The sequence below is a fragment of the Mesoplodon densirostris genome, chromosome 10 (genome assembly GCF_025265405.1).
Source record: "Mesoplodon densirostris isolate mMesDen1 chromosome 10, mMesDen1 primary haplotype, whole genome shotgun sequence".
Taxonomy (NCBI): Eukaryota; Metazoa; Chordata; class Mammalia; order Artiodactyla; family Ziphiidae; genus Mesoplodon; species Mesoplodon densirostris.
This window is the reverse complement of record NC_082670.1, coordinates 74,415,594-74,442,624: the sequence shown is the minus strand read 5'-3', so window position 1 is coordinate 74,442,624 and position 27,031 is coordinate 74,415,594. Positions and strand designations below refer to the sequence as shown.

The window sequence follows — 27,031 nt, the reverse complement described above, 5'->3', positions numbered from 1 at the left end:
AAAGTTGCATCCTCTATGATTCCATTTATAATACATTCTTGAAACGGCAACATTATAGAAATGGAGAACAGATTAATGTGCTTGTCAGGGGTCAGAGATGGGGGAGGGGTACCAAGGGAGATGGGTGTGGCAATAAAAGGGCAACAGGGATCTCTGTGGCTACAGAAATGTTCTGTATCTTCTTCTTTTTAATATATATTTTTTTAATATTTATTTGGTTTTGCTGGGTCTTAGTTGCAGCAGGTGGGCTCCTTAGTTGCGGCTTCCAGGCTCCTTAGTTGTGGCATGTGAACTCTTAGTTGTGGCATGCATGTGGGATCTAGTTCCCTGACCAGGGATCGAACCTGGGCCCCCTGCATTGGGAGGGCAGAGTCTTAACCACTGGCCACCAGGGAAGTCCCAAAATGTTCTGTATCTTGATTTTATCAATGTCAGTAGTCTGGCTGTGATATTATGTTATAGTTTTTAAAAATGTTACCACTGGAAGAAACAAAGGGCACACAGGATCTCTGTTTATTTTTTGCAATTGCATGTTAAGCTACAATTATTTCAAAACTAAAAGTTTAATTTAAAAACATAAAAGTATATCTGCCCTTCCTGTGCCAGAGAGTCACAGTAAGTATGAAAGGGAATACAACCTGGGATGTGCTGTGTCACAGTGGGTGCACATGGTAGCAATGAGCCATGCCTATTGCTATGTTTATTTTGACTTATATATTCAGTATATCTACCTTATCCAGAAAGTATTTATATGTACAACACAGAGAATACAGCCAAAATTTTAAAATAACTGTAAGTGGAAAGTAACCTTTAAAAACTGTATAAAAATTAAAAGTTCAAGTGAAAAAATAAATTCAAAAAGTATCTGGGGCTTCCCTGTTGGTGCAGTGGTTAAGAATCTACCTGCCAATGCAGGGCACACAGGTTTGAGCCCTGGACTGGGAAGATCCCACATGCCATGGAGCAGCTAAGTCCGTGCACCACAACTACTGAGCCTGTGCTCTAGAGCCTGCGAGCCACAACTACTAAGCCCGCGAGCCACAACTACTGAGCCCACGTGCCACAACTACTGAAGCCCTGTGCTCCTCAACAAGAGAGCCTAGAGCTGAAGCCCTAGGCTCCTCAACAAGAGAAGCCACCGCAATGAGAAGCCCATGCACCGCATCAAAGAGTAGCCCCCACTCACCACAACTAGAGAAAGCCCGTGCAGCAATGAAGACCCAACACAGCCAAAAATAAAAAATTAGTTAATTAATTAAATTTTTTAAAAAAAGCATCTACAGTAGTTTTGGACTTACCTGGTAGCACAGTGGTTAAGAATCCGCCTGCCAATGCAGGGGACAAGGGTTTGAGCCCTGGTCTGGGAAGATCCCACATGCTGCAGAGCAACTAAGCCCATCCGCCACAACTACTGAGCTTGCACTCTAGAGCCCACAAGCCACAACTACTAAGCCTGCGTGCCACAACTACTGAAGCCCGTGCTCCACAGCAAGAGAAGCCACCACAATGAGAAACCTGCGCACTGCAACGAAGAGTAGCCCCCACTCACCGCAACTAGAGAAAGCCCATGTGCAGCAAGGAAGACCCAATGCAGCCAAAAATAAATAAATAGAAATAAATAAATCAATTTTTTTAAAGTATTTACAGTAGTTTTATATTTAGTCATCTTTATAATAAAGTTCATCTATCCATTCACCAGTGTTTTTCTTTATTTTTTTATTGAAGTATAATTGATTTACGATGTTAATTTCTGCTGTACAGCAGTGTGACTCAGTTATATACATATATACATTCTTTTTTATTATCTTTTTCATTATGGTTTATCCCAGGATACTGAATATAGTTCCCTGTGCTATACAGCAGGATCTTGTTTATTATTCAGTGTTTTGTGGGGGCTTTCTTAGTGGTAATCACCATACTGGGAATAAAAGATTGGAAAAGTGTGATATGGAGCTCAGCCTGGGCACTTCCATTTCACGTGTGAATAGAGTCGATCATAGGATGGGTCTGGAGTTGGTGTTTGTTTTTTAAAGCTTTGTTTTTACTGTAACATGGTATTAATTTTATATTTTTAAATTTCAAGAGACTCATAAAGGTTCTGGTGTTTGGTTTTGGAACATGGTTTTCAACGATTAAGACACCTTTTTCCCCACATTTGACTATCAATTTGGAAAGCATTTTACAATTATCAAGTGAAGAAAAACAAAACCTAAAAGTTGCAGGTTAAATTTTATTGAGACCTTTCTGAGGACTGTTGCCCAGGAGATAGCTTCTCAGATAACTCTGAAGAATGCTCCAAAGAGGTATGGGAGGAGCCAGGATATGTAGGAGTTTTTGCTGAAAACATATAGTTGAACATCAAAATATTACTGCTAATCACAAAAAACAGATACCTCAAGTTAATGATTTTTGTGCTTTTGTGTGTACGGGAAGATGCAAGGTCTGGGCTCATTGAAATTATTCCTTAGATAGGCATCTTAGATATGCAACTATCTAGGGCCAGTATCCAGAGCACACAATGTTTGCTGTTTGTCTCCATCCTGAATTTGCCTTAGGGCTCACCATAGTGGTGGTGGGGGGGGGTGGCTGAAGTGGCTGATGGCTTGATGGCAGGCTAGGGCAATATACGATATTTACTAGAATGGTAGGCAACGTTCCCTTTCCACACAATCAATGTTAATTCTTAGTTTAATTGGCAGCATTTTTTTCTTGATAATACATAAAATAATAGTTTATCTTGTACTTTAGTGGCATCTTAAGTTTGACGAGATCTGGTAATGATGTCTAAAACCAAATATTTTTGCAATTTTCATCTGAATATTTTAGCTGTCCTAATTTTCTTAATAATTTTATTATTAAACAGTTTGCGGGGAGGCTTTTTTTTTTCTTTAGAGTAACTGTTAACAGTTTGAGGTCCTCATGGTAAATTCTGTGACATTTTATGGTGATAATATATTACTTACATATTACCCAAGTATTGAAACCTCATTTCCCCTTATTTTTTTTCTTTGTTTTTCAAGTGTCAATATACAGTATCTGGTTTTATGACAAGAATGACTGTCACCGCATAGCCAAACTCATGGCCGAGTAAGTATTTCTGTTTACACCATAGATTTAATTAGTGATATATGGGAGATGAAAAAATGACTTTTCCCCTTTCTCTTTGTTACTGGAGTCCACTAACTCATGTATTTTCCCCTGATTTCCTGTTATTGTCAAAGTTTTGAAAAAGGCAGCAAAGCTTAAAGAAATCAAAAATTATCTATAATCCTACTACTACTACTAGCATTACCCTTTTTGTCTGTTTCATTCCAGTCTTTTTCTTTACGTGTACCTTGGGTTGATGTGTGTGATTGTTTCTTACGTCCACTGAGAGAACAATGCACAACATAAAAGTTGTGAGTTAATTTTTATTCAGTGACCTTACTGAGCGCTATAGCCTGGGAGATAGCCTCTCAGAGACCTCTGAGGAACTGCTCCCAAGAGGTAAAGGAGGAGCCAGGATATATATGAACTTTTTTTAATATATATATACATCAGAAAAAAATCATCTACTTAAGATGTTACCACCAAGAGGAAAATACCATAGGAAAAATATATTTACATAATTGAAACCAGCTAAAGACTACTTTGTTTTTAAACCAAAAAGGCAAGAAAGAAAAAAAAGAATTCAAAATATGACCCTCAGCAATAGAACAAGAATTTTAAAATACTTAAAAAAAAAAAAAAAGAAAAAACAAGGGAGCTAGAGAATGGAATGCCAAAAGAATGAGGATATATGAACTTTTTTGCTGAGAAAAACATGTAGTCAAGCATCAAAAGATTATTGCCAATAGCAAAGAACGGACATCTTAAGTTGATGATTTTAGTGCTTTTCTATGTATGGAAAGATGCAAGAATCTGGGGTCATTGAAATGATTCCTTAGATATGCATCTTAATCTAAGGACCAGTATATCCAAAGCACAGAATGTTTCCTGTTTTTCTGCATTCTGAATTCCTCTCAGGGCGCACTCTCTGTGGGCAACTGCAGTAGCTATAGGCTGGATGTTTCTTGAACTGAAATGGCAAGCAACACTTTTTTCTTTACACTTAAAAAAGTAAGATCATACTGTACATCCTACTTTTCATGTCAACAGCATTTTTCCAGGGCATTCTAGTATTTATAACGACTGCATTGTATTCAGTCCTGCAGACAGATCATAATTTAACTGTTAAACATGTGGTTAGAGCCATTGAACTGCCTAGCTCCAGAGGGTATCCTCTATATCCAGTGCACAGCCTAACCACCACATGCAGTGGATCTGCCTTAGGTTCCCTCCATATTTCCACTGTAGCAGGTGGAACTGTGTTCAGTAACTGATAGAGAACTTCTGCACACATCTGTGGCTACTTCCTTTAAGAGAACTTACTTTTGACACAGATTCTAGGTTTAGTAGTCCCCAATCCTCTAATGGATTATGTTCCAGGAGAGTTCTTATAAACCAGAATCTTGGAATTTGGAAAGTAATTTTCATTGGATTGATGTTCTAAGGGATGGTTCATCGACCTTTCTCAGACTGGCCCACAGAAGCCACCCCTCATGTGGCTTATCGGTATTGCTGGTATTGCCATTCTGGTTTCTGGGAGCCCAAGACACTTAGGTGCTAGAGGGGCCTGAGGTGCTACAGAGCTCTGGACAAATTGTTGCAGTGGGCAGCGAGTTCTGGTGCACTTATATTTCCTTTGCAATTTTTGCCTGAATCTCCTCAGAAATGCAGACCTCTCTTTCCCCTCTGTCAAATCAAAATTCCCTTTGCTCTCCTGCAAGGTTTTTACCTACATGCCTGGGGGAAAACAGTCTTAATTTTCTTTTTAACAGTCTAATTTTAAACTAATTCTTGTAAAAGTGTAAATAATTAGGCCCAAAATCTCAGTTCCAGGTATATTTGCATTTTAAAAGAAGTGCACATGGCTAAGGCCACATTTTAGTCCAGGACTGCTAACATGTCTCAGTTGGATGTTTATCTGCTTCCTGCTTTGTCTGCTGTAGCTATGAGCCACTGGCAGGCCACGTTTATTACTGTGTGCACGCCAAGGACATGGTTCCATATGAACTTGTGTCATTCATTTGAAAATGTGTTGTTGGCTCCCTAGAACCAGACTTTCTTTTTAGAACAACTTTTCTCTAAAAAAAAAAAAAGATAATAACCCATTTATTTGACTATTTTGTAGTTCTGAAAGTGGCAGCAGAGGCAGCTTCTGATAACTTAGAAGACAAAGATTTGTTGATTCTTGGTTGTCCTGAAATCCAGAATATTTTTCTTAAATATCTATGCCTTGGAATATATTAATATATAGACTTTCTCCTGCAGATTGAGAGCTTTTGGGCCCAAAGTGAGAGAACCTGGCTCTTGCAACACTAACAGCTATTTGCAGGAAACCATTTTGAGCTTTTTTCTCTCTCAGGGCAGGTGGTACACCTAAGGCAAGACTTCAGAATGTAGATAAAGCAGAAGACTGAAGGCCTATCTGAAACTGTTGTATTGAGCCTAGAAATAGGATGAGGAAATAGAAACAGGAAGCAGAAAGGAAAAAGGACATTCAGGGTTCCTTCACTAGAAATGCCCAAAAGAGGGACATTTGCTTAAGCTTTAAGCTTGTTTTACTAGAAGCAGGGGTGGTATTGAAACTGATTAGTGAATGCCCTGATGAAAGTGTTGATAGTGAGTTTTCAAGTGTCTGGCCTATTTATGGCTGAAGAGAATACCTAATATGTTAACATTAACTTTGTGATAAATGGTGTTCTGGTCACCAAAGATAAAAAGTTTACTTTATCCTTTTTTGCTCTAACTTTGCCTGCATACAGCCTCTGTTTGCTCCATATTTCAGAATATCACCTCTCTTAACCAGAAATCCAGGTAAAATTCTTTTGGGCATATTGTGCATCTAAATAAAAGTGCCTGTTATTGCCCATTCTGTTAAATCTAGTTCTTATCACTGTTTTGACAGCCACAATATAATAAAAATTCTTCAAGTAAAAAATGGATTTATTCCAAAAGGTGTTAATAAGAACTGAGAAGCTATGTAGGAGAGCAAGAAGGTGGATTCAGGCTGATGTGGCCTATAACTGAGTATTAACTAATTAGTCATTTTTAATAGTACTCTTTTTTCCGATTATTAAAAGAGTGCCTGTTAATTATGGAAAATGAAGAGAAGTACAAAAAAAGAAAGTGAAATTGCTTGTAATCTACCATCAAGAAATAACCAATGTATATCTCTCAAGTCTTTTTTTCCTTTGCAACAGGCCTCACAGTTGTCACAATACAGTATTTCTTTCCCAATAGTTGATTACCAATATGGATATAAATGAAACAATATTCTAATTGGTCTGATCCTCATATCACATGCCTGTCTTCTTTCAGTCTGCCATCAAGTCCATGATTCTACATTTGTTTTATAAATAATAATCCTATTAAGAGCTGTAAGAATCTAAATAGAGAAACGACACCATTACCTTAAAGCAGCATTTTCCAAATAAGAATCCTGCTTCAAGAGAAGATTCTACGGTCAGATAAATTTGGGGAAATCTATAAGCCCATCCTTGGAGAATCGTAATACATTTTAGCATGTTAAAAACTCAGAATGTTTTTGCTGTTTAAAAAAAAAATCTGTTTAATATTGTTTAACCCAGTATTTTCAAATAAAAGAACCATCCCACACACACTACTGGGAGTTCCTAGCCAGGCTGTTTTAAAGCAGTAAAACTGACACTGGGTGGCCTGTTGTTCTCCTGCTCCTCTTAGTCCATAAAAACAAGCCTTTTGCTACTGAATTGTTTTATTGCCTGTCATCATCACTGTCTGAAAGTTCTCAACTAATATGATTATCAAGTTGTGACTGTACCTATAATATCCCATGGCAGGTAGGCCTATTCATTACAGTTGGGATTGAAACCTGAATGGATCTTTAAAAGAAAAAAAAGACTAGTTGCCTTATTAAAATGTATTACTTTTATTTCAAGCTTGAAGAAAAATATAAGAAACAATAAAATATCCATGTGCTCACCGCCCAGCTTTCAGTTTCTCACATTTTGCTATAATTGCTTCAGACTTTAATATGTGGCAGGGGAGAGAGGGTGTTCCTAAGAAATGAAACCCCTCAGATAGATTTGAAGACCCCAACCCTCGACTTAGACCTTGACTTTTCATGCTTTATATATTTTCAAGTGCAGAATTAACTTAAGCAGCACCAATCAAAATAAAGAGCATCACCACAATCACCCTAACCTCAGTCACCCACTTAGTGATTTTTTAAGGAGAGAACAAGAGAAATCTTTTGTTTGCTTGTAGTGCTATCGTTAACTTTTGAAGGTTCACCGAGACCTCCGTTTTCAAGAAGCTGATCTTTCTCCTTGCTACCCCATTATCAATACACACTCTCCACAGGGGTTGTTCAACTGTGCAGCCTTCCTTTGTCTTGGTGGCATTGTCCATTTTCAAATTTACTTCACCAGTTAGTTTGACTGATTTTGAGATACTTTTAAAAAAGAGAGAGAGATAATGAGATAATTCAGTAGAGTTTTAAAGGTACCTACTTCTACCCTCTCTGGAAAGGAATTCTGTATTTTTGGCCTTCTGACAGGGAAATATATTGGTTGGTACTGTTGTGAGTGAGGTGGTGAAGTAGGTAGTCGAATACTCCTGGGATGGGGTAACCGAGGCTCTGTGTTTTGTATTGTGAGGACGGTGTTACCATGTGGCATTCTTCCTGTATCCTTGGAAGATGGACACCAAAAGAGTTCTTGGGTCAGATTGTATCAAAAGAGGTCTTTCTAAAACCTGGTTCTCCTCCTGTAGCGTGGTAGAACAGGAGACACGGCGGTCCCAGCAAGCAGCTCGGGATAAGCAGAGTCCCAGCCAGGCCAACGGCTGCAGTGACCACAGGCCCATCGACATCCTGGAGATGCTAAGCAGAGCCAAGGATGAGTATGAGAGGGTGAGACTCTGCATGCTGAGTGGGAGAACTAAAGGGAGGAGGAGACCTGCAGGAGGCTTGTGGGCTGGGGAAGTCACCTCCAGGGCCTGTGGGAATAAGTAGTTCAAAAAGAAAACATGTCTTATAATTTTAAGCCTAAAAGATAAGGAAAGACATTTTCTTACCTCAGAAAATTTAGAATGCTCTTTTTGTATTCCTGTAAAATTACTGTGGGAGAAAATGATCTTGGACTGCAGGCGTTAGCCTGTAGCAGGTAGTTCTGGAAAGGTTTTACGCCTCTTCTTCCACCCTGCAGGCTCTGCTAGGTCTTAGGAATTTATGTAGTTTTTGAAAAGTACTCTGATAACTTGCACCCTGCAATACCAAAGTGTATAATTTATGATCTGTAATTGGTGCTAGGTGCACAGCCCTCATTAAGCATCATTTGGAATATTACCCAAATGAGAGGCTTTTCTAGAATGCTTTTTTTTCTTTCTGTTTTGTATTTTAGTTTGTTTGTTTATTTATTTATTTATTTATTTATTTATTTAAGCCTCGCCACATGGTTTGTGGGATCTTAGTTCCCCGACAGGGACTGAACACAGGCCCTCAGCAGTGAAAGTGCAGAGTCCTAACCACTAGACCACCAGGGAATTCCCTGGGTTTTGTTTTTGTTTTTTTTAATATTTATTTGTTTATTTATTTATTTGGCTGCGCCAGGTCTTAGCTGCGGCATGTGGAATCTAGTTCGCTGACCAGGGATCGAACCTGGGCCCCGTGCGTTGGGAGCACAGAGTCTTAGCCACTGGACCACCAGGGAAGTCCCTCCCTGTATTTTAGTTTAAAAGTTAATCAGGGCTTCCCTGGTGGCGCAGTGGTTGAGAGTCCGCCTGCCGATGCAGGGGACATGGGTTCGTGCCCCAGTCTGGGAAGATCCCACATGCCGCGGAGTAGCTGGGCCCGTGAGCCATGGCCGCTGAGCCTGTGCGTCCGGAGCCTGTGCTCCGCAACGGGAGAGGCCACAGCAGTGAGAGGCCCGCATACCGAAAAAAAAAAAAAAAAAAAAAAAAAGTTAATCAATAACATTTTCTCCCCAAAGTTGAATTAAATAGAAGTTGTGGTGCATTCATTAATTTATTCAATACATATTTATGAACTGTCCACTATGTGCCAAGCAGTGGGCAGTTCCTCAGTGGTCTTCAAACCTTGTGGCTTTGAAACTGTCCTGGCTTTTCACCTGACATCAGCACTTCAAAGCCCCACGCTTCCTTGGAGTGAGGTTGAAGGTTTCCAATGCTGCACTTTGTTTCAGCAGAATTGTAAATTGTCATCTTACTCTTTACTAACATTGGGTTAAGTTAAGCTTTTTTTGTTTAATCTTCACCTCACCAAAAGTTAAAGGAACAAGGTGTGAAAAACACTAAGACTGTAGCTCCCCTAACAGTTCTCTAACACTAGCCTCTACATTGTTAACAGGCAGTCCTTGAAAAGAAGTTCTAATTGGTCAAATGAGTTAAGAAAACATTGTTAGAGTGGCTTCTCCTCCCCCATCTTCTTGGGGCTTTACAGTGCTCAAGACTCTGAGAGGTCCCACAATAAAACAGTAACCCCAAGTTCCAGATTGACTTGACTACAGGACCATTTTTCACATACTACTCGTTAACATCTCAAGAATCTAGAGTTTGGGGAACAAACTTTGAAAGCAGTGCTCTAGAAGGTAGTTGCCCCTAATTAAAAACAGTCATATTCACCATAAACTACAACAAATCTTCTATGTTCAGACACCAAAGGTCCCACCTCCTGAGTAGAGAAATGTACATTAGAGCCCATGAGAAGTTTCAATTTGGACCAAATTCCTCAGTGTCTCATAGAGAATTATGAAGAATTTGTGGATCTGTGAAAATTAATATAAGAAAAGCAGTCATCTCTATAATGAATTCCTTGATTCTTCGGAAACTAGATGAGATTAATTTCAAGAATCATTTCTGAACTTTTAGATTACCATATATTACCATAAATTCCCTCTCATATCCTTAATGAGATATGGGTTATCTACATAGATGCCTTGTTCTGTTTTTATAGAGACCTTTTGGTGTTCTGACAACAAGTAACTAATAAGTTCCGAGCTCTGTCACCTGTTCCCGGTGATGAGTAGATCAAGGTGCCACACAGGATAGGAAGTATAGGCGCTGTACACTAGAGCAGACACTCCAGGAGATGGCCCACCTTCTCCCTCAGGCTGAGAAGCGAGTAATCTCCAAAGGAAAGAAAGAACTAAAGCCTTGTTTTTCTACACAGAGCTGTAAAGGAACTCTAGGTCACATGAGCAGAATAAAAATCTGACACGATTTCTAGTTAATAAACATTGCAAAAGTAGAAAATATGGAAAGTGCAATAATTACTGTTGTAAAGAAAATTCTTCCATGGTGTGGAATAAATGAAATTTCTGTGGCTGGATTAAGACTAAACCTTTGGGAATTTAGTTAAATCTTTGATATTTACTTCATAATATGTTCTTTCTATTTTTGGAAACCATCCATAAATAGGTGGCGCTTCATTAAACAAGAGTTTCGTTTCTTGTCTGCACTTGCCTATCATCTAATCAAATGGAGTTAGTATTAGCAGTGGCCCGTGATTTCACATCTTAGTGTTTGGGTGGGCTCTTCTCTGGTGCCGATGGTTCCAGATGGACCCTTTATCTTTAGGTAGAGACTTGGGAGATTGATAGTTTCAAGGGCAGGGGTACAAGCTAGCCCTCAGTGATGGAATTTAATCCCAATTCTAAATCTCCCCTGTCCAGTGTATATAATACAGTGTATGAAATTCCAGACTTTTTTTTTTTTTTTTGGCTGTGTTGGGTCTTAGTTGCGGCACACGGGCTCTTCTGCTTTGTTGTGGTGTGTAGGCTTTTCTCTAGTTGTGACATGCAGGCTTAGTTGCCCCTTGGCATGTGGGATCTTAGTTCCCCAACCAGGGATTGAACTGGCGTCCCCTGCATTGCAAGATGGATTCTTAACCACTGGACCATCAGGGAAGTCCAGAAATTCCAGACTTTTGAGTGAGGAATTTATAATAGAGATTATTGAAAATAAAAACACTTTATAATAAACATTTTCTCCCCACGTCCTATAGTAGTTTGTTTTAACCAACTTCCTGGGTTTTTTTATATTTATTTATTTATTTATTTATTCATTCATTCATTCATTCATTTTGGCTGTGCCGGGTCCCAGCTGCAGCACACAGGATCTTCACTGCGGCATGTGGGATCTTTTTAGTTGCAGCACGTGGACTTCTTAGTTGCGGCATGTGAACTCTTAGTTGCGGCATGCATGTGGAGTGGAATCCAATTCCCCAACCAGGGATCAAACCCAGGCCCCCTACATTGGGAGTGCAGAGTCCTACCCACTGGACCACTAGGGAAGTCCCCCAAATTTCCTGGGTTTTTTTTTTTTTTTTTTTGTGGTATGTGGGCCTCTCACTGTTGTGGCCTCTCCCGTTGCGGAGCACAGGCTCCGGATGCGCATGCCCAGCGGCCATGGCTCACGGGCCCAGCCGCTCCGCGGCATATGGGATCCTCCCAGACCGGGGCACGAACCCGTATCCCCTGCATCGGCAGGCGGACTCTCAACCACTGCGCCACCAGGGAGGCCCCTCCAAATTTCCTGTTTTTAATGTAAAGAAAGATAGCTGAAACACAGGCCTTGACTAAGGTTGGCCCATTCTGAGTCACATCTAGCCACAGGATGTAATCCTAGACTTTGGTAGGGATTTTTTTGTTCTTAAAAAAATAGGAACACTATTATTTTTCTTATTATGTAAGCAGTGCATATTAATTATAGAAAATTTTATATTTTAAAATTATAAATGGGAAAAAAAATAATTCCACCACCTAGAAATAATTGCTACTAATGCCTTGTTATTTATCCTTTCACAAATTTGTCTAAATAAGTCCCAATGTGTGTGATAATATTTAAGTACACAGTTTTATTAACTAGTTTTAAAACTACTTTTTCATTAACTTTTTTGTAATCTATTTTTTTCCCCAAAGAACAGTATCTTTTTGTGACAGTATTTATCTCACAGGGAGTCCCTGGGAGAGTTCATTTGGTAGAATGAAAAGCTTTTGAAAAAGCAAACTGTGATGTTAATAGTTGTATATTTTTATTTCTGTGCCTTATATAAACAATATCCTAGATTTTTCTAATTCTGTTTAAGAACTCAGAAGTATACCTTTGTAGCTGTCTTGTTATTAATTAGCATTAATTTTCTCTTAAGTTACTTGAAATGGGATTGGTAAATCAAAGGATTTTGACATTTTTAAGGTTTTTACCAAATACTGTAAAATTATCTTCCCAAAAGTTTGTTTGTGAGACTTCCCTGGTGGCGCAGTGGTTAAGAATCCACCTGCCAATGCGGGGGACACGGGTTCGATCCCTAGTCCAGGAAGATCCCTCATGCCTCAGAGCAGCTAAGCCTGTGCACCACAACTACTGAGCCTGTGCTCTAGAGCCCGCAAGCCACAACTACTGAGCCCACATGCTGCAACTACTGAAGCCCACATGCCTAGAGCCTGTGCTGCACAACAAGAGAAGCCACCGCAATGAGAAGCATGCTCACCGCAACAAAGAGTAGCCCCTGCTCACAACAACTAGAGAAAGCCCGTGTGCAGCAATGAAGACCCAACGCAGCCAAAAACAAAATTAAAAAAAAAAAAAGTTTGTTTGTGATTGTACATTTCCCCCAATCCTTATGAATACTGGTTACTATCATTAACAAACAAACCCAAAATAAACCCTCAAAAATAAATAAATAAACAAACAAACCTTCCAAGAACAGCCCTGCATAAGTGTAAGAAAATATTTGAAGTTCTGGAAACCTTTTAAAGTACAACCCATCTTATAGCTTATGTTGAGTTAAGTAAGTTTTGCAGACTCACACGTCCCAAAACCAGGTGGGCCACAGTGGTGCCCACAGTGGGCCAGAGTGGAAGTAAAATCAACAGAGAGCGTGTCCCTGCGTCATCTGGTCAGTTGCAGCTTAGCTATAGCCAGTCATTACCAAATGAGCTGGTGTGCCAAATTATTCAGCTTTTCTCTGAAAATGACAAGCCAGGATTTTTATGTGAAAACTCCCAATTTTAAAGACACTCCTGAACATTTACACCTTCCATCTTAAGAACTTGTTGTGGGGCTTCCCTGGTGGCACAGTGGTTGAGAGTCCGCCTGCCGATGCAGGGGACGCGGGTTCGTGCCCCGGTCCGGGAAGATCCCACATGCCGCGGAGCGGCTGGGCCCGTGAGCCATGGCCGCTGAGCCTGCGCGTCCGGAGCCTGTGCTCCGCGGCAGGAGAGGCCACAACGGTGAGAGGCCCGCGTACCACAAAAAAAAAAAAAAGAACTTGTTGTGAGCAGTGTTTTCAGTTTATATTGAGTAACATTTTGTGGAAAAACCAGAACGAACTTTTGGGCCAACCCATTATATTTTCTCTAATACAATTCAGTTCCAAGTATTCCCCATAAGATATTGATACTGGTTGATGGTGGTGTTGCACAAAGAGGTATGTTAGAAGATAAGACAGTTCATAAGCTTTCACAGACTATTTCACCTCTGCTTAAATGGGTAACATTGAGTAAATGGTGTTCTGAAATAATACAAGGACTAAGTCATTTGAATAGAAAAAAAATGCATATTATCCATTCATTTCACATTCAGTACCTACTCCTGCACTAGGCACATATCTTTATAATATGGTGTCAAGAAAGTTAATCTGTCTCTGAACTAAAGTTTGGAGCTTCTTTTTTTAAAAAGTGTGGTCCCTTGACTGTTCTAAACTGTTTTTGGTGTCTATTTTGACACAGATAATGCTCACTAGATGCTCGATTATATAGCCTAAATATAGCTTAAGTTTCAAAAAATTCCATGTCCAGCTAGTGATCATTTTTTTAGGATTCTTTCTAAGAACAAAGATACAAGTTAACAGGAATTTTTAAACACTTTATTACAATGTTTTATCATCTGTGATAGTGATGTTTAGAGACCTTTTTAAAATTAATTAATTTATTTTTTTATTTTGGCTGTGCTGGGTCTTAGTTGCAGCATGCACGCTTCTTACTTGTGGCATACATGCGGGATCTAGTTCCCCGACCAGGGATCGAACCAGGCCCCCTGCATTGGGAGTGCAGAGTCTTACCCACTGGACTACCAGGGAAGTCCCTAGAGACCTTTTTAATTTAATTTTAAAAATATATGATGGGGCTTCCCTGGTGGCGCAGTGGTTAAGAGTCCGCCTGCCGATGCAGGGGACACGGGTTCGTGCCCCAGTCCGGGAAGATCCCACATGCCGCAGAGCGGCTGGGCCCGTGAGCCATGGCCACTGAGCCTGCGCATCCGGAGCCTGTGCTCCGCAACGGGAGAGGCCACAACAGTGAGAGGCCCGCGTATCACAAAAAAAATAAATAAGTAAATAAATAAAATAAAATATATGATGGTATTAGAGTACTTGTACACTCATATGTCCAAAAAAATGAACCTCAGCCTAAATGTAACACTTTATACAAAAATCAACTTAAAATGGGTCAGTAGATCTAAATGTAAAAAATAAAAGTACAAAAATTTAGAAGAATTATATATTTACCATATGACCCAGAAATACCACTCCTAGGAATTTACTCTAGAAAATGAAGCTTTTGTCCACACAAAAACCTGTACATGAATGTTTGTAGAAGCTGTATTCATAGTCACCAAAAACTGGAAGCAACACAAATGTCCTCCTATAGGTAAATGGTTAAAAAACTTTAAGATCGTTAAGGAAAACACCCAAACGAACTTTTTGGCCAGCCCAATACATACAACAGTTTGGATGAATCTCAAAGGCATTATGCTAAGTTAAAGAAGCCAGCATTCCATTTATATGACATTCTCGAAAAGACGGAACTAGTGCCAGAGAACAGATCACTGGTTGCCCAGAGTGGAAGGAGAGCATGACTGCATTGGGACAGCACAAGGGAGTTTTGGGGTGTGATCAATATGTTTTATATCCTGATTGTGGTGATAGGTACACAGATAGAACTGTGCACTCCAAAAGTTAATTTCACCATATGTTAACTTAAAAAATAAAATGGAAAAGAGTACATGATAAAGTAATGCTATTTGCTTTTCCTTAAAGGGGTTATAAAAATAGCAGTTGTTACTAACACTATTGTCTAAAATCAGGTGCTTAGCTTTCTAGAAATTTTATTGTACAGGTTAATTTACATGTAGGTCCAGAGCAAACATTTGGGGGGATTTTATGCTTGACTTTTAAAATAATGTTTCTAGTAACCTTGAATGCTGTTTTGTGAGCCAAAGAATAGCAAGCTTTTCACATGATATACTTTTCCTTCTAATTTAAGAATCAGATGGGCAATTCAAATATCTCCAGCCCTGGGTTACAGCCAAGTACTCAGATCTCCAATCTGGGAAGCACCGAGACTCTAGAAGAGACGCCATCCGGGTCCCAAGATAAGGTTTGTACAGCTAAAGCCCTAACTTCATCCAAGGTAACCTAACAGAGTCAACATTTTGTAAGGATTTTAATGCAGTACAAGTTTGATTTGTTGTTCATCTGTCAAAGTGTGTATGTACAGGCAGCAACGTAATGTCATCCTCTCATGTCATATCCCCTGGTCCATGTAACTATCTTTCATCTGGATTTTGCCATAGCCTCCTGTCTGGTTTCCCAGCATTTGCCCTTGCCACTCCCTCCCCTATTCTTAACCCAGCAGCCAAAGTAATCCTGGTATAACATAAGTTAGATCACGGCCTTCCTCCAGTGGTATCTCATCTCACTCACATAAAAGCCAGGGTCATGGCAGTGGCTCACAAGGCCCTACCTGATCTGGCCCCCCTAACCCTGGCCTCATCCTCTATCTTTCTGCCTTGCTCCCAGCCTCATTGGCTTTTCTGCCTTTCCACAAATGTGCCACACATGCCCCTGCCTCAGCACAGGCCTTTGCACTTACAGTTCCCTTGGCCTGGAAGACTTCCCTCCTAGAAGTAGCTTGCTTCCTTTCTTCCTTCAGATCTCTAGTGTCTTCCATAAAGGTGAGAGCCTCTCTCACCACCCTATTTTATTTTGTTTATTTATTTATTTATTTATTATTATTATTATTTTTTTGGCTGTGTTGGGTCTTTGTTGCTGCACGTGGGCTTTCCCTAGTTGTGATGAGCGGGGGCTACTCTTCATTGCAGTGCACAGGCTTCTCATTGCGGTGGCTCCTCTTGTTGCAGAGCACGGGCTCTAGGCACGTGGGCTTCAGTAGTTGTGGCTCACAGGCTCAGTAGTTGTGGCACACAGGCTTAGTTGCTCCGCGGCATGTGGGATCTTCCCAGACCAGGGATCGAGCCTGTGTCCCCTGCATTGGCAGGAGGATTCTTAATGTTACACTGCGCCACCAGGGAAGCCCCTCACCACCCTTTTTTTTGGCTGCGTTGGGTCTTCATTGCTGCACGCGGGCTTACTCTAGTTGCGGCGAGCAGGGCTAGTTTTTGTTGTGGTGCGAGGGCTTCTCATTGCGGTGGCTTCTCTTGTTGCAGGGCACGGGCTCTAGGCACACAAGCTTCAGTAGTTGTGGCACACAGGCTCTAGAGAGCAGGCTCAGTATTTGTGGCACACGGGCTTTGTTGCTCCATGGCATGTGGGATCTTCCCTGACCAGGGATCGAACCTGGGCCCCCTGCATTGGGAACACAGGGTCTTAACCACTGGACCACCAGGGAAGTCCCAGAAAACCATAGTTTTTTAATTAAACTTTTTATTTTGAGATAATTATAGATTAATATGCAGTTGTAAGAAATAATACAGAAAGATCCATGTCCCCTTTGCCCATTTATTCCATTGATAACAGGTTGTAAAATACAGTACAATATCACAACCAGAATATTGACACAATATACCCATCTTGTTCACATTTCCTCAGTTTTATTCGTATTCATCTGTGTGTATGTACATGTGTTCATTTAGTTCTATGCAATTTTACCCCATGTAGAGCTTTGTATGTCTTCCACCACAGTCAAGATACAGAAGACTTCCATCGCCACAAGAATCCTCTGTGTTGCCCTTTTGTTATCGCACTAACTTACATGTCATGCCCTCCCAGCCTTCTTCTGGCATCCCTAACCCCTGGCAGTGACTAATCTGTCTCCAGGTCTGTAATGTTGTCATTTAAAGAATTTTCTATAAATGGAATCATATAATATATAACCTTTTGGGATTATGTTTCTTCACTCAGCATAACTCCTGGAGATTCATTGAAATTGTTATGTATATCAATAGTTCCCTGTCATTGCTGAGTGGAATTAACATTTTTAACCATTAAGCTGTTAAAGGACATCTGAGTTGTTTTCAGTTTGGGACTATTATGAATAAAGTTTCCATGAACATTTGTATATAGGTTTTTGTACATAAATTCCCTTCACTCTGGGATAAATGCCCAAGAGTGCAAATGTTGGGTAATTTGGTAATTGCATGTTTTAGTTTAATAGGAAACTGCCCTGCCATACTGTTTTCCAGAGAGGCTGTACCATTTTACATTCCCATCAGCAATGTATCTATAAAGTTTTCAGGTTTGTAGATGGTAATTAATTTAAACCACATTTTGCATACCACATTCCTTTGCTCCATTTTTCCTGTATTTGGACTTAGGATCCTGAAGGTCAAACATATATTAGAAGCAATGCTGTGTTTTTAAAAAATCAAAGAAAAAAGCAGTGCTATATAAAACTTAATTTTTAAAAAATATATGTTAAGAGAGGCAGCAAGGGAAGGAGCAGATTCCTTCTGGTCTGGTTTATCAGCCAGTGGGCCAGTCACTTCCCCTTTCCTTCTGAATCATGGGATTAAGGATTCTTGCAATGCCTAACTCACAGACTTACTGTGAGATCCAAATGAAGAAATGGACCCCCCAAAACTCCATTTTATAGCCAAAGTGACAGCATTTTGTAAAATATTGAGATCTGGATATTGTCAGAGCCATGTCTAAAATTAGCTAAAATCCATGGCCCTGCATGCAGATTGTATGTTGGTTTAGTAACACTGCCATCTAGTGCTGAGGAGCAAGTAATGCTGTCAAGCCTTAATAGTATTAAATTTTATTTCAGTTTCATAATTCACTTATTAAAATTCCCTTGGGACTATTTCCCTAGTTTGTTTTGTATTGTTTTTTGGTTCTTGTGGTTAAGAATAATCGTATCTTCTGGTGTGCCCAGGGCACTATCAGGTAGGAAATCTGACATGGACACAATAAATCCAAACAGAAATATGAAGTTCTCTAAACAGCAAGAGCTATGGGGTGAGGAAGGAACAATAGAAAACCTGATACAGTTTTGTTGTTGCTGTTGTTTTGTTTCTTGGGTTTTTTTTAAAGATTTATTTATTTATTTGGCTGTGCCAGGTCTTCATTGTGGCACACAGGATCTTCACTGCAGCATGCAGGATCTTCGTTGCAGCACGTGTGATCTTTTAGTTGTGGCAAGCGGGATGTTTAGTTGCGGCATGCGGCATCTAGTTCCCTGACCAGGGATCGAACCCGGGCGCCCTGCATAGGGAGCTCGGAGTCTGAGCCACTGGACCACCAGGGAAGTCCCCTGATACAGTTTATTAGAATTTTTTTGAGTACCATACATGGTGCCACTCATTGAATTCCATTTCCTAGGGGCATGATCAGACTAAAACTTGATTAAGTGAGGCATTACAGAACTCAGAATCCAGTCTTTAAAGATGAGTAAAGAATAAAATTTCACCTTTTCTATGGATGATGGAAGATGAATCCATGAATAAATAAGCCCAGCTACTAGAGGAATGCAGCCAGTTTTTCTTGTCAGAGGCAGAGAAGTGTAGAGAGGGTCCTGTCCAACTCAGAGACTATAAAGCTTTGGGGAGTTTGTGTGGAGACGCATGCTCTGCCCACTCAGCCTCTTGCGACTGATTCAGCCAGTTACTTATTTCCAAAAGTTGGTACCTTTTGACTTGTATCCACCTCTTAGTTATTCAAGTCTTAGCTGCACCTCTGTTCCCCAGAGGATCATATCACCACTCAATTGAGTAGGTAACCTATCGTCTGCTTGATGGACATCTCAGGATGGTGGCATAATGGTTAAGAATATGGACTGTCTTGTTAGAACTAAGTTGGAGTCTGGTTCTGTTGTTCTACTTGGTCATCATCTATAAAATGGCAATAATAATAGTACTGCCCTCACCAGTTAATAGAGTAATGCGTGTAAAGTGTGTAGCACAGGGCCTCATGTGTAATGAGCATTCTGTCTATGATAACTCTTATTGCCCTCGTAACCTCATTTATTCTGCCTCATGTGAGATACCTCTGAAATCCTAAAGCTTTACCACACACTCTATTCCAGAGAAAGTCTGAGAATCTGTCTCTGGCCTGGCAGAAGTTGCAGGGAAGCAGCATGGAGAAATTGGAAACTTTCTGCTGCTTTTGCCGTCAGAGTTTAGCATTCTACCATATGGTTTCATTATTTATTTACTTATTTACTTATTTATTTATATTTATTTAGGCTGTGCCAGTTCTTAGTTGCAGCACGAATGATCTTCATTGAGGCATGCGGGATCTTTTAGTTGAGGCATGCAGACTCCTTAGTTGTGGCATTCGAACTCTTAGTTGCAGCATGCATGCAGGATTTAGTTCCCTGACCAGGGATCAAACCCGGGCGCCCTGCATTGGGAGTATAGAGTCTTACCCACTAGACCACCAGGGAAATCCCATTTTTTAATATGAAGTAGATTTCATACCATTAGAAATACCAGTTTTGGGGACTTCCCTGGTGGTCCAGTGGTAAAGAATCCACTTTCCAATGCAGGGGACTCAGATTCGATCCCTGGTCAGGGAGCTAAGATCCCAACTAAGATCTGTGGGGCAACCAAGCCCGTGCGCCACAACTACCAAGCTCTCGTGCCACAACTACAGAGCCCACACACTCTGCAGCCTGCACACCACAACTAGAGGGAAGCCCACGTGCTGCAACGAAAGATCCCGCATGCCTCAACAAAGATCCTGTGTGCAGCAACTAAGACCTATGTCAGCCAAAAGAAAGAAAGAAAGAAAATAAATATATATATATATGTATTTTTTAATGGAGGATTTAGAGAGACTTTAAAAAAAACAGTTTTTTCAACAGTCTGAGATATATGTATTCAGTAAATATTTATTAAATTTATACTTCAAAGTAAGCCCTGTTTTTCTGTACTGAAATAAACATTATCATCAGGCACCATAAGACATTCACCATTCTAATCGTCTTAGAAGGTGATTTTTTAAAATTATTTATTTATTTATTTATTTGGCTCTATCGGGTCTTAGCTGTGGCACGCGGCATCTTTCCTTTCCATCTTTTCAGTTGCGGCGCGCAGGCTAAGTTGCCCCACAGCATGTGGGATCTTAGTTCCCTGACCAGGGATCAAACCCATGTCCTCTGCATCGGAAGGCAGATTCTTAACCACTGGACCACCAGGAAAGTCCCTAGAGATACCAGTTTTTAAGTGTAAGTGTAGAAACATTTCACATGTAAATGTGGGTAATGTTAGTTGTTCAAAAGTTGATTTGTGTTCCACTAGATAGGTAAAAATTGCTACCTGGATCATGTATGTCATTTATGAAGCCTAAGGTGTATTTCATGGTGAGGCGTCTCCATGTCCTATTATTTGATTGCTCCTTTTCTTGTAACATAAAATAGTATTCTTCCCTGGAAAAGACTCTTAAGTTTCTGCAAGATAGTCCCAATGTGGTCTGTGTTTTTTAAAGTAGGTATGTCTAAATGTTGGTTTGTGTGTGTTTATATATATATATATATATACACACACACATATATATATATATAAGAATATGGTGGTTAAGATCTACGTAATTGGGAATTCCCTGGCAGTCCAGTGGTTAGGACTCTGCGCTTCCACTGCAGGGGACACAGTTTCAATCCCTGGTTGGGGTACTAAGATCCTGCATGCCGTGTGGCGTGGCAAAAAAAAAAACTACGTAATTTGCATTAATGAATAAGAATTAGTGTAGTTTCCCAGTACTTCTTCTGCCAAGCAGTCGTCACCATTTTGTTCTAAACATGATGTGTAAAAAAGGAATTAACCCAACTCAAAAATGGGCAAAGAGGGAACTTCCTTGGCAGTCCAGTGGTTAAGACTCCGAGCTTCCACTGCAGTGGGCGTGGGTTCAGTCCCTGATCTGGGAACTAAGATCCTGCATGCTGCATGGTGCAGCCAAAAAATAATAAATAAACAAATAAAATTTTTAAATGGGCAAAGGGCTGAATAGAAATTTCTCCAAATAACATACACAAAAGGCCAGCAAGTGTTATGGTAATGTAAAATGGTACAGCAGCCCTGGAGAACAGTTTGGCAGTTCCTCAAAAAGTTAAAATGTGGAATTACCATATGATCCAGCAGTTCTGTTCCTGGATATGTACCTGAGAGAATTGAAAACAAGGACTACAACAGACACTTTTACACTAACGGTTTATGAAGCATTATTCATAACAGCCAAGAGGTGGAAACAAATTGTCAATCATCAGATGAATGGATAAACAAAATGTGGTATATACATACAATGGAGTGTTATTCAGCCTTTAAAAGGAATGAAATTCTGGGAATACCCTGGTGGTCCAGTGGTTAGGATTCTGTGCTTCCACTGCAGAGGGCACAGGTTCGATCCCTGGTTAGGGAACTAAAATCCTGCAAGCCGCGAGGCGCAGCCAAAAAAACAATAATAAAAATAAAAAATAAAAAGGAATGAAATTCTGATACCTGCTACAACATGGATGAACCTTGAAAACATGCTAGGTGAAGTTAAGTCAGTCACAAAGGGACGAATATTGTATGATTACACTTAAACAAGGTAGGTAGAGTAGGCAAATTTATAGATACAGAAAGTAGAATAGAGATTACCGGGGTCTGTCGGTGGGGCATTGGGGGTGACCGGGAGAGAAGACAGGGAGTTGTTTAATGGGTACAGAGTTTCTATTAGGGTTGATGAAAAACTTCTGTAAATAGACAGCATTGTGAATATTCTGAATGCCACTGAATTTTACACTTAGGTATAAATATGGTTAAATATGGTTAAATTGGTAATTTTTGTTATGTATATTTTACCATAACTTTTAGAAATGGGAAGAGGGAAGGAATTGTCTCTCTGCTCATCAGCAGACATTTATGATGCCAGGAATCCAAAAGTGAGTAGATCACAGTGTCCAGCCTGGGGTTGGAACCTATGCATTCTACTACAGTTATGTGGCCTGGACAGAGAGAAAGAGACATCTGTCCCATATCAGAATTCATTGTCTATTTCGGATTACTTTGAATGGATTTGAAACGTTACCAGTGAATTCTGAACAAACAGCTGTCTTTAATGACTCCTTGCCTCAGGGAACAATGGGGTGATTTATAATAGCACAGCCTCCATATCCCGTCAAGTGGTTTTGTTGTTATTATTTTGCATTATAGGGGATGATATTCTGAAAGGATTTGATAGATTTTTAATATCCCCACATATTATTTGATATTCTTTAAAACATATCCACACACAGATTTATCATAATTGCTGTTAAGAGTATATGTGGGGCAATGTGCTCACCGGTCCCGCAGATCTGTCTCTTGCTTCAACAGTGTTTGGACGGAACAGACCCAGGGACACCCCTTACTCCAGCCTCCAACCACCCTCCAACCTTTTTTCCAGTCGTAACCTTCGGAATCAGCCACTCAGCTATCCTCGGCCACCAGGACCAGCTAACACCATTTTTTGAGCTTAACTCCTTATTACCGATCAACCCTGAGCTCCCAGATTCGTCAGAATTATTCCACCAAGGTGGAGGCTGCCATCAACCGCCTGGTCAGCATGCATCTGCGGGCCTCCTACACCTACCTCCTCTCCGGGCTTCTATTTCAACCGCGACAACGTGGCTCTGGAGGGCATGGGCCACTTTTTCTGTGAATTGGTGGGGAAGAAGTGCAAGGGCGCCCAGTGTCTCTTGAAAATGCAAAACCAGTGTGGCAGCCGTGCCCTCTTCGAGGACATGCAGAAACCATCTCAAGATGAGTGGGCTACAAACCCAGGACACTTTGGAAGCTGCCATTCTCGTGGAGAAGAACCTGAACCAGGCCCTTTTGGATCTGCATGCCCTGGGTTCTGCCCGCCCAGACCCCCCATCTCTGTGACTTCCTGGAGAGCCACTTCCTAGATAAGGAGGTGAAACTCATCAAGAAGATGAGTCACCGCCTGACCAACCTCCGCAAGCTGTTTGGTCCCCAGGCTGGGCTGGGCGAGTATCTCTTCGAAAGTCTCACCCTCTGGCACGATTAAGAGCCTCCAGAGGGCTTCCCTGGTGGAGCAGTGGTTGAGAGTCTGCCTGCTAATGCAGGGGACACGGGTTCGAGCCCTGGTCTGGGAAGATCCCACATGCCGTGGAGCAGCTGGGCCCGTGAGCCACAACTACTGAGCCTGCGTGTCTGGAGCCTGTGCTCCGCAACAAGAGAGGCCGCGATAGTGAGAGGCCCACGCACTGCGATGAAGAGTGGCCCCCACTTGCCACAACTAGAGAAAGCCCTCGCACAGAAACGAAGACCCAGCACAGCCATAAATAAATAGATAGATAGATAGATAGATAGATAGATAGCAAGCAGCTAGCTATTCCACCTCACTTTAAAAAAAAAAAAAAAAAGAGCCTCCAGAGCCCAGAGGAGCCCCTCTGGTGTCAGGGCTTCTGCCTGAAGCCCCTCTCTGCAGCCACTAGGCAGCTTTTTAACCACCCTGGACCCCTGTCCCAAGCCTTGGACCAAATGGAAACAATAAAGCTTTTTGCAGCCAAAAAAAAAAAAAAAAAAAACTGTATCTGGGTTCATATAATGATGATAAGAGCCAACTCCCAATTATTGAATGCTTTTTGGGCACCAGACATTATATCGAGAACTTAATTTTTACAACAGCTCTGTGAGGCAATTAGCCACAGTTGCCCTCAGTTTTCAAATGAGCACACTACATAGAAATGCTGTAATTTTACCAGTTAACAGCTGGGACTTGAACCTAGGTACTTTTTATTTCAGACCCTAAGCTCTGCAGTTTTTCAGAAGTAAAAGTGTAAGGATATTAAACCATATAAAGTCTTTTGCAGTTCTTCACATCCACAGTTTATGATGAGGTGTTAGTGCTGCCTAGTATTTGGAGTGAGACTGTGAATCTGGAAAATCCCTTGAAGTACCAGAAAGTGTTGTGACAAGACAGTCTTACTAGTCTCGCTACAGCGTTGTTAGCGGGGGCCTGAATGTGCCATGTGAGAGTTCCTTCACCTAAGCAAAGCCTCTCGTCACATTAACTTGCCAAGATACATTATGTTAGCTTTAATATTAATAGAATTCTCTTCATTGACTATTTTCTAAGATATAATGGTTTGGTACGAAATTGTCATTTTTTACAACTGGAGGAGGCTTCTGCCTCTTCCTTCACAACAGCTATTCCGCACCACCTACGCTCTCCCGGCCACCTCTCTCTCACCCAGCAGGTGCTTCTGCCCTCACACCAGGGAGAAAGTGCACAGCAGCGCCCCGGAAACTTTTTCTGTCCCTTATGTGTAAGCTCCCCTGCATCCTCAGTCCTCCCTTCCCTGTTGTCCCTCAACAACGGGGATCCCTAACCCCCTTCCCTTAAGAGCCTGCTGCCCAGAAGCTCCCTCTCTGTCCTCCCCACCCTTCACAGCCCAATGCACCTGGCACCTGGTTAACACCGTTAATTATTTGTCAAATGGACGCAGCAAACAATGGGGGAAAACTGAGCTTGTTTTCCTGTAGAAATGGGATCATACCATAGTGTTATCATCATTGTATTTCAGATGCAGTGTACTTTAAGGCCTTTATAGACTTTCTGGGGCCCTGAAAATCATGTGTTTTCAGTGAATTTTTTTTTTCATGTAAACAACTAAGAAGTCCATACACTTTAGGGATAAAACCATAAGTTGAGGCTGCTTGTGTTCTCAGAGTACTTTGTCTCCCATGAGACTGTAAGCTCTGTCAGGGTAGGAGTTTTTTTTGTTACTTCCTGGTATGTCCTTTGGGCCCAGGTCAGAGCAGGACCTGCCACCCTGTGCATACTCAGCAAATAAATGTTAAATGAATTCAGCAATACTCCTTGAAGGGAAGGGGCAGGGAAGCTCACAAGTGGGAGGCATGAATATTTCTCCTTTGAGTCGCTGCAGTGGTATCAATAAACCAGATCACTAAAATATATGTAAATTTAACATATTCAGGCTTAAATGCTTTGCTTTTTCTTAAGGATTCTTAAGGAGTAGGAAGGAGGAATGGCTAGCTATTTAAAAAATGGTTAAATTTGGGCCTCCCTGGTGGCGCAAGTGGTTGAGAGTCCGCCTGCCGATGCAGGGGATACGGGTTCGTGCCCCGGTCTGGGAGGATCCCATATGCCGCGGAGCGGCTTGGCCCGTGAGCCATGGCCGCTGAGCCTGCGCGTCCGGAGCCTGCGCGTCCGGAGCCTGTGCTCCGCAACGGGGGAGGCCACAACAGTGAGAGGCCCGCATACCGAAAAAAAAAAAAAAAAAATGGTTAAATTGGGAGGGGCAAGATCGGGGTAGGGGATTAAGAGGTACAAACTACTATGTATAAAATAAATAAGATATAAGGATATATTGTACAGCACAGAAGACATAACCAATATTTTATAATAACTTTAAATGAAGTACGATCTATAAAAATATTGAATCACTATGTTGTACACCTGTAACTAATATAATGTTGTATCAGCTATACTTTAATTTTTTTTAATAGTTAATTTTATTTTCTGGTATTTGGGGCCTAGTCCTCAAGGTGCAATGCCTACCTTCTAGTCAAAAATCATGAAAATGAAGGTATGATTGCTTGATCAGCATTTGGTCCCTCTGTCCTCTTGAGTGTAGTTTCCCTACCATGTGTGACTGACATAGGGCAATTAGGCACAATTAACTTTGAAGTAAAGTAATTGCCCCTTCACCTTATATCTGTTTGCCAACAAAAAAAAGGTGAATTCTAAGCTATCACCTAGAGTCCGGAAAATTGGAATTTTACTACTAATGCAGATTTCTGTCCACCACCTTGGGGAGACCAGATAGATGTACCTAGGCCTTAATCCTGAGGACATCTTCAGTTTGTTCCATTTCCTGTTTTTAGACTCCACCCAACCTTGCTTCTGCAAACTGTTTTGGTTGATGGAAAAGAAGTTTAGTTGCGCTGGTTTGCAAGAGATTTCTTTCATTGGGTGGTTTGATTTGTTTTTCAGTCTGCTCCGTCTGGACACAAACATCTGACAGTGGAAGAATTATTTGGAACCTCTTTGCCAAAGGAACAGCCAACAGTTTTGGGTCTGGATTCAGAAGAAGTGGAGAAGCTGCCAGGAGATGCCTCCCAGAAAGATCCCAGCTCGTTCCTACCATTTTCCTTTGAGCCAGGAGGGACCCCTCAGTCAGAAAACCTGGGTGTCCATCCTGCTGCCCACCACTCAGTCCAGCCTGAAGTCACCACCCCGGTGCTAATCACTCCTGCCTCCATCACACAGTCCAGCGAAAAGCAGGCCCCAAGCTATGCGATCCCGTTGCACCCTGTGCTTAGTCCTACTCTACCAGCAGAAGCTTCTACTGGACAGGCTCCCCCAAGCCTACCCCGAAACACCACCATGATGCAAGCAGTGAAGACCACACCTAGACAGAGGTCTCCACTTCTGAGTCAGCCAGTCCCTGAGCTGAGCCACACCAGTCTGACTGCCAGCCAGAGCCCATTCAGGGCCCCACTGAGTGTGACAAACACAGCCGGTACATCCCTCCCAAGCGTTGATCTTCTCCAGAAACTCAGGTTGACCCCACAGCATGACCAAATACAGTCACAGTCACTTGGGAAAGGTGCAGTGGCACCCAGCTTTTCTGCAGCAGCTGGCCAGCTGGCCACGCCCGAGAGCTTCATAGAGCCTCCCATGAAGACAGCAGCAGCAAGAGCCTCAGCCTCCCTGAGCAACATGGTGCTTGCTCCCCTTCAGGTACTGACAGGAGGGTGG

General features: G+C 41.4%; 1 protein-coding gene across 3 annotated transcripts in view; it reads left to right on the top strand.

The window, feature by feature from the left end:
* Positions 1-27,031, top strand: part of DCP1A (decapping mRNA 1A) — a 61,043-nt gene that overhangs the window by 25,589 nt on the left and 8,423 nt on the right. For 2 of the 3 annotated variants that reach the window (XM_060109797.1, XM_060109796.1), the window contains exons 4-7: positions 3,021-3,087; positions 7,837-7,975; positions 15,345-15,458; positions 26,264-27,013. In XM_060109797.1, coding sequence (XP_059965780.1) covers positions 3,021-3,087; positions 7,837-7,975; positions 15,345-15,458; positions 26,264-27,013 — 1,070 coding nt within the window. The remainder of the gene's footprint in view (positions 1-3,020; positions 3,088-7,836; positions 7,976-15,344; positions 15,459-26,263; positions 27,014-27,031) is intronic. The other variant, XM_060109798.1, reaches the window with a different exon arrangement.